This window comes from Nannobrachium achirus (assembly GCF_963921795.1).
Source record: "Nannobrachium achirus genome assembly, chromosome: 21".
Taxonomy (NCBI): domain Eukaryota; kingdom Metazoa; phylum Chordata; class Actinopteri; order Myctophiformes; family Myctophidae; genus Nannobrachium; species Nannobrachium achirus.
Window position 1 is genome coordinate 42,676,852 of NC_137828.1, and position 21,078 is coordinate 42,697,929.

General features: G+C 42.5%; 1 protein-coding gene across 1 annotated transcript in view; it reads left to right on the top strand.

Moving 5' to 3' along the window:
* Nucleotides 1-569: 569 nt before the first annotated feature.
* scrib (scribble planar cell polarity protein) overlaps nucleotides 570-21,078 on the top strand; it is a 139,354-nt gene continuing 118,845 nt past the window's right edge. Inside the window, exon 1 of the mRNA XM_080751786.1 lies at nucleotides 570-1,714. Within this exon, the coding sequence (XP_080607912.1) occupies nucleotides 1,556-1,714 (159 nt within the window). The 5' untranslated portion in view covers nucleotides 570-1,555. The remainder of the gene's footprint in view (nucleotides 1,715-21,078) is intronic.

Consider the following 21,078-nt stretch of genomic DNA (forward strand, 5'->3'; position numbering starts at 1 on the left):
ACATTATACATTTAATATTTAAATATAGTTTGACACAGAATTGTCAAACTATTTATGTCACTGGTTCCCAAACCTTTTAGCTTGTGACCCAAAAAAGAAACCAGACGTTTGCCCGGAACCCAAATAAGTGAAAATAGCCGATCTACAAGCTCACCGGCTATTTTCACTATTTTTGATTCATGGAATTTCTTAGATTTGTTTGTTCTAAATTTGATTTAAAAAAATCTTAAATGGTCTAAAGAAAAGGAAAAAAATGGAGGAGAGCCCGGAGAGGGGAACATCTTTTGAAATATATACATGAAACATGATGTTTCTTTATGTAGGAAAAGAAAATTGGATCTTTACTCGAGTCGTGACTCGTAAAAATGTGTCCGTGACCCACAGTTTGGTTTTATGTTGCTTCTTGTCTAAAAGTCTGGGTTTCCGAGGCTACTTCTTGTCAGACCTGGTTGCTTATCCCTTTCGCAAAACCTGCCTAACCTGGCAACAGTGAGCACAGCCCTCACCGGCCTGCCGCTGCCTCCGTACTCCGTACCTCGGCTCAGATTCACAAGAACGAGAGGTAACCGTCGTTGCTGCTGCTGTGACGGCAGTGACGCTCAAACTCCTGCTCAGTCCACTCGACATTAACAACAGCTACAGCTCATAACAACCCGACCGCGACCCGTGTGAGCAATTCAAGCGGCGGCTTTTTGGGATGCGGCTACCACGCACACGGTCTCTCTAGCAAACTATCGGAGCCGTTTTATTCTTCGGAAACAAACGCTCCGTTTGGTCACCTCGGTAGGTTAGCCGAGCCGACGTTAGCCAGCCAGGCACAAAGGCGTAGTTAATCCAACCAGTTCGGCTAAGCTAACGTTAGCTAACAACACAAGCCGGCGAGGAGGACGACTTTATCCCCTACGCAGCAGGCAGCCAGTTAGCCAGGAAGACCCGCCGCCGCACCGTGGGAACGTCTATGATATTTCGTACCGAACGCGCGTTATATTAGCGACCGTTATTCAACCATGGAAGAGCAGCAAGCTTTATTTAGTTCTGTCTGGGTTGCAGGCTGCGTGTTTCCCCAGGTGAGCAACTAGAGCAGCGGCACTGGGTTTGATAATAACAGGGGTTGTAAGGCTACTATAACGACACTCATTCAGTGGGAAGAAGTGGGTCGCAAGTGAGGAGGATTCAGGAAACACTTGAAGCAAGAAGGGGACTTCTGGCCTGGCCTGGGGATAATTATAATTCCGGGAATATATTACAGGAGAATCGTGAACAATACACTGTGAATGTAAATTGAACTGGCGATAAGGAAGTACACCTCGTTGCACGGATTAATTGTATGTTCCTCCTGTCTAACTGGATCTCGACCTCCCATTTTGAGTGGCTGCGGTCTGGAGCTGGGTTGGATCGACCGACGTCCAGCAGTGGTTCCTCCTTCCCTCCTCCACGTTCCCTTCATCTTGGTCCCCACAGCGGCCTTTCCTCGCTTCCTTCGACTCCTCCGATGTGGAGATTTGCGTAAACTTAGCACCGGCGACCAAACCTCCTCCCCAGCAGGCTGCCGGACATGCTGAAGTGTATTCCTTTGTGGCGTTGTAACCGCCACGTCGAGTCGGTGGACAAGCGGCACTGCAACCTGCAGACCGTCCCCGACGAGGTGTTCCGCTACAGCCGCAGCTTGGAAGAGCTTCTGCTCGATGCCAACCAGCTGAAAGAATTACCCAAGGTAAGGAACCCTTTGAAAGACCACACACAGACACACATCTCCTTATGTTCATGACGGATTCCACTCAGTCGACACTGACAGTCGCATGGGCTGCGGTGACACTCAAGTGGCATTATGATATACGGGGATTGCTTGTTGTGATGATGGCCTGTGCATCTTCGACATCTTAATGAACATGGTTGACTGTGTAAACATTTCGTAAACTGCATTAACGGCATTAATGCTGCCCTTGCAGTCAGGGTTTTTCTATCCTTGGAAGTTGGATCAAGTATCTAATCGAGTCTGACTTTTGCTTTTGTTTACGAAAGCAAAGGTCAGACTTCATCAAATACATCTATGATAGTCTTGATCCAAGGCTAGGGGTTTCCAATTGTTTCTTTCCTTTTGAAATGTATTTTAGCATTATGAGGGCACATACCTCCCTCCATGCTGGGGGCAGAACCTGTTGGTCCTCTGCAAGCTGTTGATTTCGAATTTTGCTAATATAAATGCAATCTGAGGGAACTCCAAGAAGGGACAATGAATTCACAATTAAAAGGAGGAGTTGATGAAAGTGCTATAGCTTGGTGCAAAGGATAAAAAAGCTTGCGGTCCTTTTTGAGTGTATAAATGTTTGCATGATGCATGTTCAGATCATTATAAACTCTATGGTTCAGATGCACTGACTGTGCAGACCAAAAGAGCTGGCATGCACTTGTGTTGCCTGTAGTAACGGCAGAAATGTCCAGAGGGATTGGGCATAGAGTGGGAAGGCATGCGTGGAATGAGTCCTCTCACACTTTTTATCCCCACCCACTCTCCTACTATTTGGAATATGATAAAAGCTCTGTTTGCTGTGGCCAAAGTGAATTTCTTTTTAGGAGAGATTGGACTGGATTTGTTCATTCCTTTAACCTTCTTTTTCTCACTTGAGCAGTGGACTGGAGCGAGACACTAGCTCGACTTTCCCCTCATTATGCAGCTCTTTGGTCATTGTTCTGACTCGGCACAAGGCCCTTGCTGTATGCTGTGTGGTAGAGTTGGTTAAGTTTGTATGAATGCACTGTTCAGGAATAAAAGGAAACTGACAAGGTCGCAGACTTCATTGCTCAGCAGGTCTCAGGCTTCATTAGCTTAGCCTGGTGGTGAAAGGGACAAGTGGCACATAATGAAGATGATGTTGACAAGACAAGGTCAAAAACACATTGGAAGCTTGGCAGAGCATGCCCTTTTTTCTGAGAATCAAAACAACGGAACTGTTGTGTTTCATAATTTTGACAAGTGGTGCACCCCAGAGCGTATTAATTCATAATAACTTGAATGCGGACATTTGCATTGGTATATTGGTAATTTGGTATCTGTCTGTGTTCTTGTAGGTAAGCTTCAAGAAAGAAATTGCACTTGGGGGAGAGTGCAAACTGAAGTCCTGACATTAATGATGAAGTGTATTTCTTAACGTTGATCATTAATATGGATTTGTGGCATTGGTACTAAACAGCGTTTATGCTAAAGAGTATTGGAGTGGAGCAGTGGACCAGCCTGTTTGTGTTGATTTGATAAAAAATGGCTGGCACATGATGGCCCATAATGGGGATGATTTAGACTTTGCTCCAGGCTTCACTGGAGGGCAGACTGGCAATGTTATGAGTGAGGCTGCTGGAGCCTGGCCAACACTGAGAAACCACTCAACTTAGACAGACAGACATAAGACAGACAGACATACAGTTGTTTAATATTTAATACCTCTTTGAGCTAGTTGGCGGGACGGGGGGCCTTCCCCGACATAAACTGGGGCTGCCTGGCTGGCTGGTTTGCTTAGTGATGCTTGTCTGACTCAAACTAGTTGAGTATAGTCTGATTGGATATCCACTCTGTCCCAGTGCTGGGCCCCAAAAGGCTGGCACAAGGCTGAGTTCAAGTATGTCCCAGAACAAAAAGTGCTTGCCTGGCTGCGTGAGCCAGCTGCCTAATTTCAGTTAATAACCTTGTTGTCTATTTCATTAGCAGCCATAGCAGGTACAATCATAGGGTTGGGATCCAATATTGAGGAACCGGAATCTCTTCCATCACATTTGTAACCGTTTCCGGAACTGATTTATCAGACTGTCAGAGCTAGTATGTGGACTTAATGTCTGCTATACAATTACAATAACAATACTAGTGGTTCTCAAACTTTTAATTTCATGGACCATCAACTCTGAGAGTTTACAAATGGAACCAAATGGACCCATTTGTAAGCTCTCAGAATTACAGACCTGTCCATTTGGAACCTCCTATTGGAATTATTAAGGAACTGGAATCGTTAAAATACCAAAGGATCCCAACCCTACACACACAAAGCATCATGATAAACCGCGCATCCTGAAATACAGGTGATGAGACCAGATAAGGAAACAATAGTTAATAGTACTGTGCAAAAAGTCTGTGCACATTGCACAATGCAAGGTTCTTATAAGTGGCGTTTCCATAATAGTAGGGGAGCCTATGTATCAGATTCTGTTGCCCGTAATTTTGGAATGTTAATTTTTGGAGACATGTATATCTTGATTCTTGGGGTTCTCAGAATGCCAAAAAAACATGTCTCCAATTTTTCTTTTTGGGTTTAGCTGGTGTAATTAGCATAATTAGTCAATTAATTGCCCAAAACAGGAAATGGCAATAACTTTGCTTCTAGGTAACTTATAAAGGTGATCTAAGAGTCTAAGTCGATGTTTGTGAGGTCCAGAAATTAATCTGTTACCATTTTGAAGTCATACAAACTTTCCTAATTAGCATAATTAGCATAAATTATGCAACAACGAGGTGAAAATAAGCAAATTGCTTATTTTTTTCAGTTTTAGTCAACTTTGAAAGCTTCTCACAGACTTTAAGATGTAAGTTTACAAATCATCAATTATCATCATCCTATAAATAAATCATGCAACCCTGTATCTGTGTAATAATTACGTAATAATCACACCAAAACCAGAAAGCTATATTTCTTTGCTTCAAGTTAATTAATAAACATGATCTTACAGACAGTGTAAGTCTGTTTGCAAGACTAGAAAATATTCTCTTTCCATAACTAGGATATCTAACCTTCCCTTATTAGCTTAATTTGCATATATATCCTTAATATAAAATAAAGAACAATATGAGAAATGGTCACAGAATTATCAGATTGTTTATTCTCAGAAAATATCGTAAACACATTTAAATAGAAGGGTCTCCATCTTTTTGTCGTCAACACCAATTCCCAACACCAATGCCTTGCTTACATTACAACACACCTATTCATCTGCCCCACACATGCACATCTCAGAGCAGTTAAAACGTTAAGATCGACAAGAACAATGTGACACGCACTGGGATTTCTTGCAGCCACATTTGATCAGTTGGGTATTATGGGTAATGGTGGCTGGAGCTGGGGGTTCCCGTGTTGTGACTGGCACCAGTTGTTCTCCCTCAGCCTCCATCCATATTCAGTTACTGGTGGTATCTGTGGGTTATGTACGTGGTCCTGACTCCTCATACCATATTGCCTTGTAATGGGAACGGGCAATGGCTTGATGTAATGCTCCTTGTGTAGGTGGCAGCTTATCGGCTTCTAATTGGTTCTTTGTGAATAACCTCCACCTGAGCTCACCAACATCCACAAGATTTGTACCGGGCTTGTGCAGCTGGCAAACAAATGTTTCAACCTTTTTTTCTGTGTCAGAACTGAGCTTTTTTGTAATACCTAGAGTAGCAAATGCAAATGGGAAAGCCATCATGGATCAAGACATGTTCCCAGTGGGCTGACCACTTCATAGCCACACTGGACAGGAACATAGTGAGACTCATGTAGTATTTGACCGCTATGGCATTGCATCTTCACTGAAGGATGCCACATGTAAGCGACACCAGGGTGGCAAGCCCCCTACCACTTATGATGTGGAAGATAACACACCGATAGGGAAGGTGTCAGAAAAACTATTCTTGTCAGGTATCCACACCAAAGATGAGCTTATTGTCTATCTTGCTAAGAAAGCCCTCCAACTCTTCCAGGGAAAACCCAACATTATCATAATCAAGGCAAGATGTCCACTCAAACTCTATTGATGTACAGTAAAACATACCAGGGTATGAAAACTTACCAGGGTTCCATGCCATCATGGAACTGACCAGACAGGCCATTTTGTTGGCAAGGGAAAGTTAACCTGTTGGCAAGCTCTAAACCGGTGTCCTGTGGAGGTGGTATTTGCATTTGATACTCTAGGCACTACAAAAAAGCTCAGTTCTGACGCAGAAAAAAATGAATAATAAGATTTAAGCATTTGTTTGCAAGCTGTACGAGCCCGGTACAAATCTTGTGGATGTTGGTGAGCTCAGGTGGAGGTTATTCACAAAGAACCAATTAGAAGCCGATAAGCTGCCACCTACACAAGGAGCATTACATCAAGCCATTGCCCGTTCCCATTACAAGGCAATATGGTATGAGGAGTCAGGACCACGTACATAACCCACAGATACCACCAGTAACTGAATATGGATGGAGGCTGAGGGAGAACAACTGGTGCCAGTCACAACACGGGAACCCCCAGCTCCAGCCACCATTACCCATAATACCCAACTGATCAAATGTGGCTGCAAGAAATCCCAGTGCGTGTCACATTGTTCTTGTCGATCTTAACGTTTTAACTGCTCTGAGATGTGCATGTGTGGGGCAGATGAATAGGTGTGTTGTAATGTAAGCAAGGCACATCTGTTGGGAATTGGTGATGATGACGATGGAGACCCTTCTATTTAAATGTGTTTTCACAACTTTCTGTAAATATTAGAATAAACAATCTGATAAATCTGTGACCATTTCTCATATATATATATATATATATATATATATATATATATATATATATATATATATATATATATATACATCCATCCATCTTCAACCGCTTATCCAGAATCGGGTCACGGATATATGTATATGTATGTATATATATATATATACATACATGCAAATTATGCTAATAAGGAAAGGTTAAATATCCTAGTTATGGATAGAGAATATTTTCTAGACATGCAAACAGACTTACACTGTCTGTAAGATCATGTTTATTAATTAGCTTAAAGCAAAGAAATATAGATATTTCTGGTTTCGGTGTGATTATTACATAATTATTACACAGACAAAGTGTTGCATGATTTATTTATAGGATGATGATAATTGATGACTTGCAAACATACATCTTAGAGTCTGTGAGAAGCTTTCAAAGTTGACTAAAACTTAAAAAATGCAGCAATTTGCTTATTTCCACCTCATTTTTGCATAATTTATGCAATTTATGCTAATCAGGAAAGGTTGTATGACTTCACAATGGTAACAGATGAATTTCTTGACCTCACAAACATGGACTTAGACTCTTAGATCACCTTTATAAGTTACCTAGAAGCAAAGTTATTGCCATTTCCTGTCTCCAAAAATTAACATTCCAAAATTACGGAAATACATAGGCTCCTCTACTATAAACTTAATCAAATTAGGGAAACGAATTATCAGAAATACGCATTAAGACAAAGCGAATTTAGCATGTTTCCATTTGCGGGTGTCATTCGAATTAGCGACGTCGCAAGAGTTGATCAGGCTGGTTTTTTTCAGACCGAACCTGAGCACTGCACCGTCTGCACGTCTGACTGCTGTCACTCGGTCACTGTCTAGTAGTGGGAAGAAGGGATTATCAGTCGTCATCATCATGGCCCCAAATAACTTTTAAATATATTACAATTGGCGACGAGTCTCTTACGAAATTGGCAAGAGTTCCTCTCAATACATAAAGCTACCGATTCACCGGGAAAACCGCGGTCGCGTCGCTGCACAGTGGCAGTTTCAGCGTCCTCTGGAAGGTCAGGTGGCCGATCTGGAAGCTCACAACGGCGCGGAGACGTGGATGCGAGCTGCTGTGCCTGTGAGCTTGTAGATTGGGCACTTCAGGCACGCAACACCGTGGGATGAGGAAGGGTTTGCTCGCCACCGATGGCTTAAAACGGGAGGAATTTACACATGGTCCGTGTCACTCTGTGTGTAACAAACAACAGGTTTGTTTTGTGGGCTAACGCTATACCATGGACAAAGCGGCAGGGGAAATGGACCTAGAACGTCATACTTTATTCGAATGTATTGTCTGACCCGTTTCCATTCACTTTTGCACATTTAGTTTATTCGATTAAGCCTCAAAATCCTCCTCCTCCAAGCGGATAATCTTTTTTGCGGATAATGAAAGTTTATTCGCATTTTGAAGTGTTAACATAAAAACATTTTGCGACTAAGCCGTTAATGCGCAAAAAGTGGCTTTATGGAAACGCCACTATAGAGGCTTAAGATAACATTATGCAGACATGGCACAATGGACAGTCTCTACATCACGTCACTGTTCTGTGTTTTATGATTCTGCGGGGAATACCTCTGATGTTTAACTCTTTTGGCCTCTCTAAGCATTAACCAGTCCACGCTAGCTGCAGGTCCCCAGAAGATAGACTGTAGTGTAGTGTAGTGTAGCTGTAGTAGGGGCCCCAGAAGATTCACTGAAGAGCCACAGTCAAGTAACCCCAGCACAAACCTATAACCTAACAGTCCCCTATATGTGGTGCTTGTGGCTTTAACTGGGAGACGTAAATGTTTAGTGACAGAGCAGCTAAAGCAATGGCCCTCCTCGGGTCTGCCGTACAAGGAAGGCTGCAGAGTTGGAACGCAGAGGTCAGAATCAGACCCACAAAGGGTCAAGAACAGAGGCAGTGGGCGTACAATGAATGAGCCCACAAGAGTCTGAATCTCACGCTACACTTGTCTTATCCCTTTACTTCTCACCATTTAAAGGAGTAGTTCACCCCCCAAAAATTATTAATTTCTATCAATTACACAACCCATGAAGCCTTGAATTCATGCCATGGAGATAGTTTTTTTTTGTTGCATTCCTAAGCTGATAATTTGACCGGTAGGAGACTCTTTTAACTAATGTCATCCTAGCTACAGAATGAACCCTTCAGACTTGGGTAGTTTTGGCCAAAGTACTTTAACTGTCAGTTGTTTTTTTTAAGCCTTTTTTCTTTGTGTAATCTTTTACTACAGTTCTGTTTCTTTGGCAATCCAGCCTCTGTAGTGAGGAGAATCATAGCATGGGTGTTAAAGTACACCCACACATACAGTAGTACATACAGCATATGATATGTCATAACAATAATCGTCTCAGAGGCCCCACACGTTCAGTATCATTGCTTTGAAGTGGGTGGGCTGCAGGGTGGATGGGGGCTCAGACATAAGGACATGTGAACATGTAAGGCTGCATAAAGAACTGGCAATTTTAGTGAGTGCATTGATGTTGTGGTACTGGGTACACTAGTAATATGTGTTTAGAATTGTCTTTCTCACCATCTCCTCAATCTGAGATGTATGCGATAACGTCTTGCTGCGCGGTCATTATGGCTTATATGGACACGACGGGCTGAAGCACTTATTACCCGGCTAATAAATAAAAGTAATAATTGACTAAAACAAAACAAAGTATTTCCTTGTTTTACAGACGGCTGAAAGTGCGTCCCCCCCAGCGCAACACGTCGCCTTGGAAAACAAGGAAGTGCTGATCAAATAGAATCCATTTTCTGTTACTACGTCGTCTATTTCTCGCCTCAAATGTTTTTAAAAACATTCTTCAGAGCAACGTTTAGTTGTAAATATCGCTGTGTGTTTGTTTACATGGCTGCCATGTTGGATACGGCACTAAATCCATGCAGTGCAGCCTGAATACAGCAGCTGCTCTGAGCTGTTGATTAGGCAGCGGTGAATTATAGAGCAGAGCGGTCATTATACGCCTATAATTCACCGCTGATTTCAGCGCTCGACCAGTCAGAATCAAGCATTCAACCAAGCCGGGTAATAATATGTATTAATCCATTTTACTCTAAAGTGGTTGCTGCTGTCTATATAAGTGTGTACTGTTTGAGAGACGTTTGATCTCAAGGAAACTAACCCGCTTACATAAGGAATAGTAATCGAGTGATAAGTCATAGGTAATATGTAAAAGACTACAGTTAAAAGCCGATAAGTCGTGCAGTGGTAATGTGCACAGTGTTGGGGGAGGGGAGGGCATACCTCTCATGTTAGGATTTGGGATACAGGGGGTTTAACAGTGTGAACAGATGGAGATTTAGAGACGTCCTTACAGTAAAGTTTAAGTTCACTGTGACTGTGGATCTATTTTGACCACCCGCTAGTGTCCCCCACACCTGGCAGCCATAGATTATGCTTTCTGTAGTAATGACGTACATGTACGCCTCTCTCTTCGTCTTTGTCCCACTCCGTCCGAGTTGAGTGTGGTAGGATATGAGACTAGCTTCTGATGGACCAGTTTGAGCGTCTTTGTAAATGTCTATATAGTCAGAAGTTCTTTTTTGAAGGGTGTTTAATTTAATGGCGTATCGGAATGAGAAAACTAACAAAGTATACATTTTCTTTACAGACTCTGTGACTACTATTATATGTTGAGCAAACAATGGAACTGGAACGCACACCAGTGGTGAGGTGCTGACCAAAGGAGATATATAACTGTTTAAAAGACAGGAGGTCGCACAGCTCTTAGCCACAATGCAATAACATTTTTTATTAGACACCAACGTTTCAACACAATAGGTATATTTCAGCGTATGACAGGCATGCATAACCAGCTCACATGTATAGAGAATGGGACAAAGGTGAACTCATTGTGGCCAATACCCTAGAACGGCAATTGGTAGCCTTTATTGACAGAGGTATAAAATCATTAATGTACACGGGTCGCAAATTGAGCCAGTACTTCTTGCCTGCATGGAACGAGGCCTGAGAACCTGTTAAAGGGGAAGACCACCCATTTTCAATATTGAACTATGTCATTAATATACCTTAGAGGAGTTGTGTGGAAATTAAAAAAAAGTTCCCCCTCTTCTGTGTTGCCTAGAACTGGAGGATTGATTTTGGGGTTTGCATTGCAAATTACAACTTGATGACATCACACATTGTACTTTACAATACAAACCTCAAAATCAATCCTTCAGTTCTCGGCAACACAGAAGAGGGGAACCTTTTTATTATTTCCACACAACTCTAAGGTATATTAATGACATAGTTCAATATTCAAAATGAGTGGTCTTCCCCTTTAAGAGCAGTTGGTCAGGAATTCCCCTCATGCCCATGTATCCTCAGTTGTTAACACTAACCTAGTGCTTTTCCCTCCTTCATTGCACAACTAATCTCAGTTACTGCATAATTTGTGTTTTGTTTTACTTCTGACGTTCTGAGTAGGTTTCATTGGTGAATCTGTGACTATTATAAATTGCCCAGAGATTACATAAATGCTAGCACCTTGCCTACGATTGCCAGCCCCTGCTGTAAATGATTGAAGGAATGCTTGATATAGTGCGGGGAGGTGGACACTGACAGGCCTCATCCTCCATAATACTATCTTGTATTCGTTAAATTAAGTAACTGGCCGAGATTGCAGATTGTGTTGATTTTGAACTGATCGGCGCTACATGGACAAACTCCTCTGAGGGAATAGAATGAGAAATGCCCCCCAGCCTGGCTGGCCTCAAAGATCGGGTTGAGGAAGAGGGGAATTATCTTTTTTAGCCATCCTAAAGTCTCATGACGGGTCACAAAGTAAGCCATTCAACCTGGCTTGTCTGGTCCCCATTCAGGACCCCATATCCAATGTCATCATGGCTCTTTGTCTCTCCCAATGTGTGCTCTGCCCTGCCCCTGGCCTAAGTTACATTTGAACATAACGATACATCATAAAGTAGTTTTTTTAAAGGATGGATTGTAAGCCAATACAGAAGTGACAGCCAGGTGACACAAATGAGTGGAGACGTATATGAAATGCAGACCCATCCCTAGTGGCATATATTTATAAAAATGCTTAGCTGGCCCAGTTGACTGTTTGATTTTTGGATCAAGATAGCAAGAGAAGATAATTTAAGTGAAATCAAGGTTCATTATTTGGGCACAGATGGCTGGAGCTTCAGTCACAAAGTCTACTCAAGTGACTAGTATTTCAATAGAAACAGACATCAGCATTTCATAGACTCCTAAAGACATCAGTAAATGGAGTTGGATATTGTGTTCGAGAGTGCACAATTGATAGTAACAGCAGAACTGAACAAAAAAGAAAACGGAACACTGAAAAACGGAACAGCAACTCATCTCCAGGACGGCGAATATGTCAAAAGCACATGCAGGTCGGGTGATGAAACATGATAGATTAGATAGGACTGTGTCAACAAGAACAGTCCATTGATAACTAGCCTAGTAAGCCTACATAGAAGAAGCATAAACGTATCATTACAAAGACAACAATTAGAGCACAGGTGTACTCTACAGCGATGTCATCCTTCACTACATTCTCCACAAGTTGGTGAGCGAGAATGTGGCGTAGAAAGATGCAATGCTGGGAAATTGCAAGTGTGGTTGCCTATTTATTGTCTGGACAGCCAAATTGTCATGTGAAGCTTGACAAATCCTCAAGCTAGCCCCACTCCCCCCTTTGAAGTCAATGGACTTACTCTAATGGTGACGTCACTGAGAATGCTGCTTCCTGATTGTCTAAAAGTTAATCTAGAAATAAATAAATAAAGACAAGTTACACTAGAACACATCCACAGCATAGTTAAGTTATCGCGGTGCGAAACGGTGCACTTGACACCACAGTTATGATTGCCGCTCTGTGGATTCGATGAAATACAGTATATCTATGCTGGTGAGAGTGGTCTCTGCCAGGATGTCAGACCCATAGGGCACAAGAGTATGAACAATTATATAAATCATATGCTATGGATTTAATTTGGTAGAATGTTGCTTTGAAAAAGCTACTGTGTGAGTGTGTGTCCTGAGGCTTTGTGGTTAACCACCCTGTAACCCATGTCTTTTCAGAGCAGTGCTGCTGGGTAGACCCCTGGAATAATAAATATCAAGCTGCAAATTCTAAATCCCACTAACAGTTATTTGCTTTCCATGAAAACACAGCAGCTCGATCAAAAATCAGTGTCCATGTCAGAAAGGGTCACTTGTAAATCCTTTAATCTTAGATTAGACGTATTTGGTAGTGCAGCAGAATTTCTACACAAATGTGGCATGTTATTCCCGTTTACAAATTAGCCCACTGCCTCACATCGCCTGGCTCAAAGCCAAAATGTGCCAAAATATGAAACATAACGTTTGGCTTAGGAAATGGGTCAAATGGCTGTGTCATTTGACCACACAGAAGTAGCACATTCTCTAACTCAACTGTTTGTGCTTCAGTCTTTTATGTCTGTCTCTTGTGTGTAATATATGTATATACATTCAGTGTTATCTTTACCTGTTGATATCAAGTAATCATTTGAGAAACAATTAATAATCAGACATACAACAAATAAAATCCCCAGAGCCCCTTCAAACTATGAGGGGACAGATCTAGAAGAATACCTATTGTTATAATGGTGGTGGAGTTCCAGAGACATAGAATCTATGCCAAGGCACATTGCAGCTGCTCTGCCGGCTTATGGTATCCCCAAATCATTCTAAGACACTTGATGTTGGCTTTAACTTTAATTTACCTCCCATCTGTATGTTAAAATTTAAGTGGAAGGAGAGGCAGTGTCCCCTTTTGGGAGGGGTAAGAATGCCGCTGGCAGTCTGTATGTATATACAGCACACTTACAAAACAAACCGGTAATACAGGACCCATAGCCTGCTGTATCTACCAATTCTCTCTTATTGGCTCATCCGTTGTTCAATACAGATCGAATGGGGAACAAATCCCTTGTGTGAATGTGTTGCAATAGATTATAGGCCTACGTATAAGCCATTGTATGCCCTGCAGAACTGGTTTTGTCGGTCCCTGTATTATTACTGTTATATACTATTATATTATATACTATTATATAACAGGACCTTTCAGGTGTATTAACCAGGCTATATATGTCACTCACTATATGGGGATCACTGAATGACTGTTCCTACTCTAGTGTGGTTTTTTTTTTAATCTCATGACCCGAGTTCATGTCCTTGAATTGAACAATCGGCCAACTGAAATAAAATGTTCCATTTGATTATGATTATTATGTTTCCGTTGCTTTAAAGAAAGAGGAAGTGACAGCGTGCAGTCTCTTCCTCCTTATCCTCAGCTGTTTTCGCCAGTCCCCCCCATCTCTCTTTCCCAGGGGCAGCAGATTAGGCCACCACCCGGCCGTGAAAATGGTCCTTCTCAGACCCTCCCTTCTCTTCTACCCCCTCCCTGCCCTCTCACACAGGCCACTGAACCCTGAAGTAGAAGCAGACTTCCTCTGGGACCTGCTCCTCTGCCATTTCGGGCCACTTTTAGTTGATAAAATCGAAACGCTTTTCTCTCCTGTTCCCTTGTGTATGATTCAGCCTAGGGTCAATTGAAACCGCATTTGAATGCCATTCTTTCAGCTCTCGCTAAATGGTCCGTCATTGTTCTGCCAAGTATTGTTAACCCTAACGCACTGGTTTTAGCCTTTTTTCTTTTTGGGGGGTTTCAACACTTTTGTGTTCAGTAGCCTATGTATTTGTTTACGAAGTCAGCATTATTTATGGTGAATAGTAAAGTATAAATGTGAGACATACAGGGGATTTACTGTAACCCCATGATAAACGTGTGTTTGTCTGTGGAATTCTGGTTAATACTTAAGGAACTTCTTGGAATATGGAGTTTTCCATACAAAAGTACACAGTAAACATACAAAAATAACCTATTCATAAATTCACAAAACCTCTGGGCATGCATTCCCAACTTGCTGTCATTTCCGAATTACCAAAGGGAACCGGCCTATAATAAAAAATAATGTAATCCACAGACTGCTTTTTTAACCTGCTTTCTGCCAAGCATTAAAATGTTGAATGTCTTTCATTGCCAGAATTGCCAGAATCTTACCTTTTAATGTGCACGGGTCATGCACAGATGATGCACCACACGCCATTCACAGCTTTCAGACAAAAAATCCGCTTGGAAATCCGTTCAGGCATTCAAAAGATATAGGCTATAGTGTTTTCTTCAAATGTAAACAAACATGGCTGCCATGTTTGAAAGAGAGAGCTGTTCTGGGAGTCAAACATGCATTTTGCGATCGCGATCATGCCAAAACCGGAAGTTGGAAGTAAGGAGAGTAGGGAGAGCAAAAAAAAAAAAAAGGCTTTCACAGCACAGCTACCTGTATACACAAACTCGGGAAACTCGGGGTTGGCACCTTAAGTGTTAAAGGGATATTACACTTTCAAAGTCATTTTATCGTCTAATCAGGCTTTTATGAACACCCTGAACAGTTTTTAATTTGCTTGATTCAATATTTAGATATTTGATGTAAATGTTACCAGGCCCGACACGCCCAGGCCCTCTCCACATACACACCCATTGTAACTTCAAACTCCATTTTAACCATGATAAATTCGTTAAAAACACCTGTTGTTTTTTCTGTTGACTCATACTACCCTCCTAATACGTGAGCAGGCCGTGTTTTTTCGATAACTTTTTTCATTAATTTTTAATAATTATTTGGGAAAATGAAAAATATTTAATACAAAAATGGATTATTAAAAATAAATGAAAAAAGTTATCGAAAAAACACGGCCTGCTCACGTATTAGGAGGGTAGTTTGAGTCACCAGAAAAAATAATGGTTGTTTTTAATGAATTTATCACGGTTAAAATGGAGTTTGAAGTTACAATGGGTGTGTATGTGGAGAGGGCCTGGGCGTGTCGGGCCTGGTAACATTTACATCAAATATCTAAATATTGAATCAAGCAAATTAAAAACTGTTCAGGGTGTTCATAAAAGCCTGATTAGACGATAAAATGACTTTGAAAGTGTAATATCCCTTTAAGTGCTAGAAAGGCACCAAACATGTTGGTCCCCTCTCCTATTGGTGGCTGGCTAAACTAGGCCAGGACCAGTGATAAACCACACCTGCATTAGCCCACTCTGCTGTAAAAACCAAACTCATTAATCCTTTTCTTTCTTCAGCCTATCCATCTCTCTTTGCCTTTATGCACAGTGACAAACGGATCATATAAACATTACATCTGTATGTTTCCGTTAATGTTGCAAGCCTGTGTTTTTCATGTCTGGATTGTTAAAGAAGATTTTACTTCATGTGCAGTTTCTTAATACTCCCTTCGACATTGGCACTCCTCTCTGCCAACTACGTCCACTGTAAAGAATTGGTTCTCAAAGTGGGGTCAGGGGACATCCAGGGGTCCTGGGGGGGAGGGTTCCCAGGGGGTCCCTCCAGCAAAAGTAGTTAATATATCATTCTTAACCACTTTATCCATTTTTACCTTGGCTATTCAACAATTGCAGATCTACAAGTTCACAGCATGTCGCTTCGTGTGCCAAGCTGCGAGCTTGTGCATCTGCTATATTTAAACACAAATCTTCTCTTCTGAGGGTACCTTGCACAAAACATTTTCATATGGCGTGCCGGGGCCAAATACAATCCGGGGGTCCTTGGCACATAAAGTTTGAAAACTACTGCGTAGTAAAGGATAACCAGACATGCATAACTCACACGTAATGCTGCTGATTCACAGTGCAGGGGAAGGTAGGAGGGAACCTACCATGAAGAAAACAGCAGCACAGTGAGCACACAAGAGCTACGTTTCTTTTTATGCAAGAGCACATTCAGCAGATTTCTTTGTCTACGCTGGTGACCAGCTGGTCACACATCCTGATGCCCCAGCAGCCCCACCCCCCCTTTGCCTTTTTTGTGGGGAGTTTGGGTGACAGGGATGGGGATTTCATTCCGGAGATGGATTAACAGAGAGAGAGGGGAGGTGGGGGTGTGGGTGCTGCAGGAGGAAGAGAGGGAGGTGAGGATTTGGGTGTCAGGAGGAAGTGAGCCTAGGTTCCCCGAGAGCAGGGAGTAACCCTGAACCCTGGTTAATTCCGGGCCATCCATCCATTTCTGTGACTCTGTAGCATACAGTGTTGTCTGCTGAGTGACTGACTGTTGTTGCATCCACTCTGTTGTCACCTGTGGTTTGCACTGATGTCATAATAACTAGGCTTACCTGGCTAGTCTTTCTTGTTTGCTTCAGGCAGGATGACTGTATATAGGGTTGGGGGTACCCTATATGTATCTGTAACTTTCTACTGGTGTTCTGTCTGTCTGTCATCTGTCCTTTGGTCCATACACATGGGAGGCTGTGGGGCTGAAACACTGTCAGCTTCTTCCTCTTCTTTCGTGTATCATCGACATCGTCCTTGATGATTGGTTGGCGACATTTTATTTCACAAGATTTCTTGTTACTTAGGGGAGGCCATGAGGTGGCTGTCGTCTTCTCCCCCTTGCTGACGTCGGCCTAGGCAGGGTTTGAACCACTCACCTTCCGCATGAAGGGCATATGCACTAACCGCTACACCAACGTCGCTGGGAAGATACAGATAGATATACATATACATACATACACACACACACACACACACACACACACACACACACACACACACACACACACACACACATACACACACACTCCTTGAGTCCTTTTCTAATAACACAGCAAAGGTTAAGGTTTGCTGAGAAAGGATTATGGTAGCGGCATCACCAACAGCAGCTGAGTGTAGTGCGTACGTATGTTTTTAATGCCTGATTTATACTTGGTTGTTGCGTGTCGCATGCCGAATTGCAAGATCTATTCTACAAGGTCATAACAACGCATTGCGGCGCAACATGTTGTGAGCTTGTAGACATGAGTGTGCAACTTAACGCAGTATAAATCAGGCTTTAACATTAAGGACGTCTCCGCATCTCACCATTTCCCCATGCACTCTGCCCTCGTCTGCCAGCCTCAAAGGTAAACCCGGTGGCGAGGTTCCAGTGAATAATTGATGGCTGCGGCGGAGGCAGCTGGTAGGAAAGGGATGATAGGACGTGTGTGTGTTTGTCTGTGCGTGTGTGCGCACACTGCGCACATGTGCGCAATGCACTGCTGGGCCAGTGCAATATTATAGAACAGGAGTTCTACTAGTGGAACATTAACAATACAAAGACCCAATCTAGATCACTTTCCAAGACTGTGGCTTGGGACCCTTTTTTGGGTCACAGACCAATTTCTAACGTAATGACGTTTCAGAAGTAGTGAAAATAGCAGATCTACAAGCGCTCACACCATTATGAGGTTGTAGACATCAAATTTCTCTTGGGTCTCGAGCTAAAAGGTTTGGAACCGCGGATCTAGAGAGGTTGAGTGTGAGGCCGCTCTGGTTTGTCCCTTTGTCGTGCCTTTGACTCCTATCCAGTGTCCAAAATTAACACCTGTCAGGCTGCCAACCAAGTGCCAATAGTGGATAATCAATCTCAAAAGGCCATATTATTCTGCACCACAATATCTGGCATTTATGGCCCAGAGGAATTGACTTGCGTTTGTCCCTGTACCCAGTGTAGACAAGTGCACCATGTTTGTTTTTTATACATGTCTAAACAGTGCTTCGAAAATGGAGCGCTTGAGATGGCCTGAGACCTGCAAAGCTTCCTCTTCGGTTCACCCTGCCTCTGAAGGGAGTAGGATGTTGTGCTCACTTTCTTTTGGTTCATACGGCTCCTCTAGTTTCATGTACTAGATGGGACATCTGTAATCCTCTGCTAAAAAGTCACTTGCCACAGGTCTGTTGCCAGCCACCGTAATGAAATAGCTGTCAGATGACTTTTTTTTTTTTTTTTTTAAGATTAATTTTTGGGCTTTTTGCCTTTATTGGATAGGACAGTAGACTGACAGGAAATGGGGGAGAGACAGGGAGTGACATGCAGCAAAGGTCGCTCGGATCGGGAATCAAACCGGTGACGCCGACAGGCATTGATGCCGAAATGCCTATATGGTATGCGCCTGGTCCACTAGGCCACCAGGCGACCCCAGATGACATTTTTCAAAAGTTATTATCTCAGTTAAATGTTCTTACAACAGCCCATTTATTGTTTTTGTCCGGATTGACTCCGGAAACTAATAATACTAATATTACTCAATTCATTTTGGACAGTTCATTTTGGACACTGCTCCCAATTCTTTCTGGACAGAAATGTGGAACCACACACACAAGTAAAAGGATGAAAACCTGCATGTATCAGGTAGCAGGGAGTGGCACGTTTGTATGCCTTTTTGCAAAGTCACTCACACTAACATGCAGCGCTGTTGACAACCTCACAAGTGGATTCAGTGACCCTCGTTAAGATGTTTACCAGAAACTTTCAACATTTCAACAGGCAAATAAGGATTGAGAATATGAAAGAACCTCCCAAAATGATAGTTGTTAGCTGTAAAATTGTCTGGTAGAATAGACTTAAATAACAAGCAGTCATAATTGACTACTAGCACATAACTAGCCATTTCCTACTCTGCTAACATAGCAATATGAGGTCATCAACCTCCAGTCGTCCTGTTGTGTAAACGGTCTTTATGAGGCATGTACACACATTTTAACCAATTAACAGAATTGCAGACTTTCATGTCCACCAGCCACAGTGGCTGGTATATTTGTTGCTGTTGAGTAGAAACCTCTTTATTCCAACTTTTTGTGTTTATTCGTAAATTAACGCCCTGCTTGATTTACAGCATCACACACAAGCATCAAAAGTAGCAGATGCTCAAGCTTTGAGCTTGTACATCTACTACTTTTGATGTTTTTGAATTTGAATCCTGAAGTTGAATATGTGAGGTTTCCACCTGACAGATGTTATCCTAAAATTCACTTTCCCTAATTTAACAGCCAAATAGATTTGTACCGTTGAATAGAACCTCCTGGTTACTTATAAAATAAGTTCTTGTCTGCCGCAGACAGAATTTACTGTATTTAATCCGTCCTGGATTATACATGCAAAATCGTGTCTGCAGCCAATGTGATCAACAGGACTCTGTAGCATGACATGGTTCATTCACATGGTTCATGCCACTGGTCCATTCACTGTGGACCATGGCATTGCTTTGGCATCATAGGATGCTGACTCTTGACTCTTTTGACGAGGACCCATGAGGCCCTGCTGCTGGTCACACTTGTGGCACTTTGAAGCCACTGTCATCATGTCCCCGTGGGGGGAATACGTTGACGAGGAAGGCACTAAAACGAGACCACAAACAAACACTGACCTTTATCTGCTGGCCACACACAGTCACTGAATGTCTAGGTCTCCCATCACTCACTCCTGTAACCTGACACTGTCCTCTGGCCCTGGTCTTCGACTCCTCACTCTCTGCTGCTCTGGTATAGCTCCGGATTCCAGATATACCAGCATTGGCCACTGTCCCTCGTAGGGATGGCCAAATGGAGAAATGTTCTTAGACGATAACCGAAAGGCTTTATTGGTTACATAACCGTTAACCTTTAAGGAAATGTGTTCAAAAATGTGTTATTTTACCCATTAAAAGCATGTTGATGCGTGACCTCATCAACACGCAACACTTGCAAGTTGTTTTTAAGCTCTTATTTCTTCTCTTTAAAACAGGGTTCAATAAGACTGGGATCTGTTAAGTGATGTTACTAGGTTTTCAATGTAATGGGTCCCGGGACCCACAGGTGGTCATTCAAATGGGTCCCAGAAAAGTTTTATGAGTCCTCAATACAATGTTTTCGAGCGCTGTGAGCTTGTAGATCGGCTATTTTCAAAATGTTTGCCTATTTCTTATATTTATTTTACAATTTGGCTAATGTTTGAACTTAGAACTACTAAAACTACTAAAACATGTGCCCCTAATGAATTCGGGCGCGCAAAATGGCATCGGACGTCGGTGGAATCAAAACATTGACGTTTCTATCGCCTGTTTAAGACTTTCTACTTGTGTTAACGTAGGGGTAAAGTAGGATGCTTTCACCCATGAACAATGGTGGTGTCTGTGGAATTTTAAAATGTTTTTCTTTTACCGCGATGCGGTAAATTATTTTAACATGGACTCCAATGGAGGCGCATCCCCGGGACCCCAGGACCATGACATGAATGAGTCCCTGGGCAACTTGAATGAGTTTTTGATGCGGGATGCACACATAATGACATCACTGAGTCTGTTTAGAAAAATCCAATCGGAGAATTTTGCACTGTTTGTTCCCTGACCAAAAGGCTCATCTCTGTCAACGTATGGCCGAGAGTTGCATGGATGATGTAAGACTACGCCACGCCGTGGACGGGCTGAACTGGTCTCTATGTAACAAACCCAAAAATTATGGATCCTTTGGGGATTTGCAATGAAATCCATCTTTGCTTCATGCTTAGGCGGAAAGCTATTTCATCTTTTGGTGGGTGGATGGGTTTTCAGAGCACAAAGTCTACCCTGCTCTCAGTCAGCAATAGGGCTGTAATCTAGCCCTGTTTTAGGGATTCGAACTTCGGGGGGATTTTCCGAACGGACCATCAAA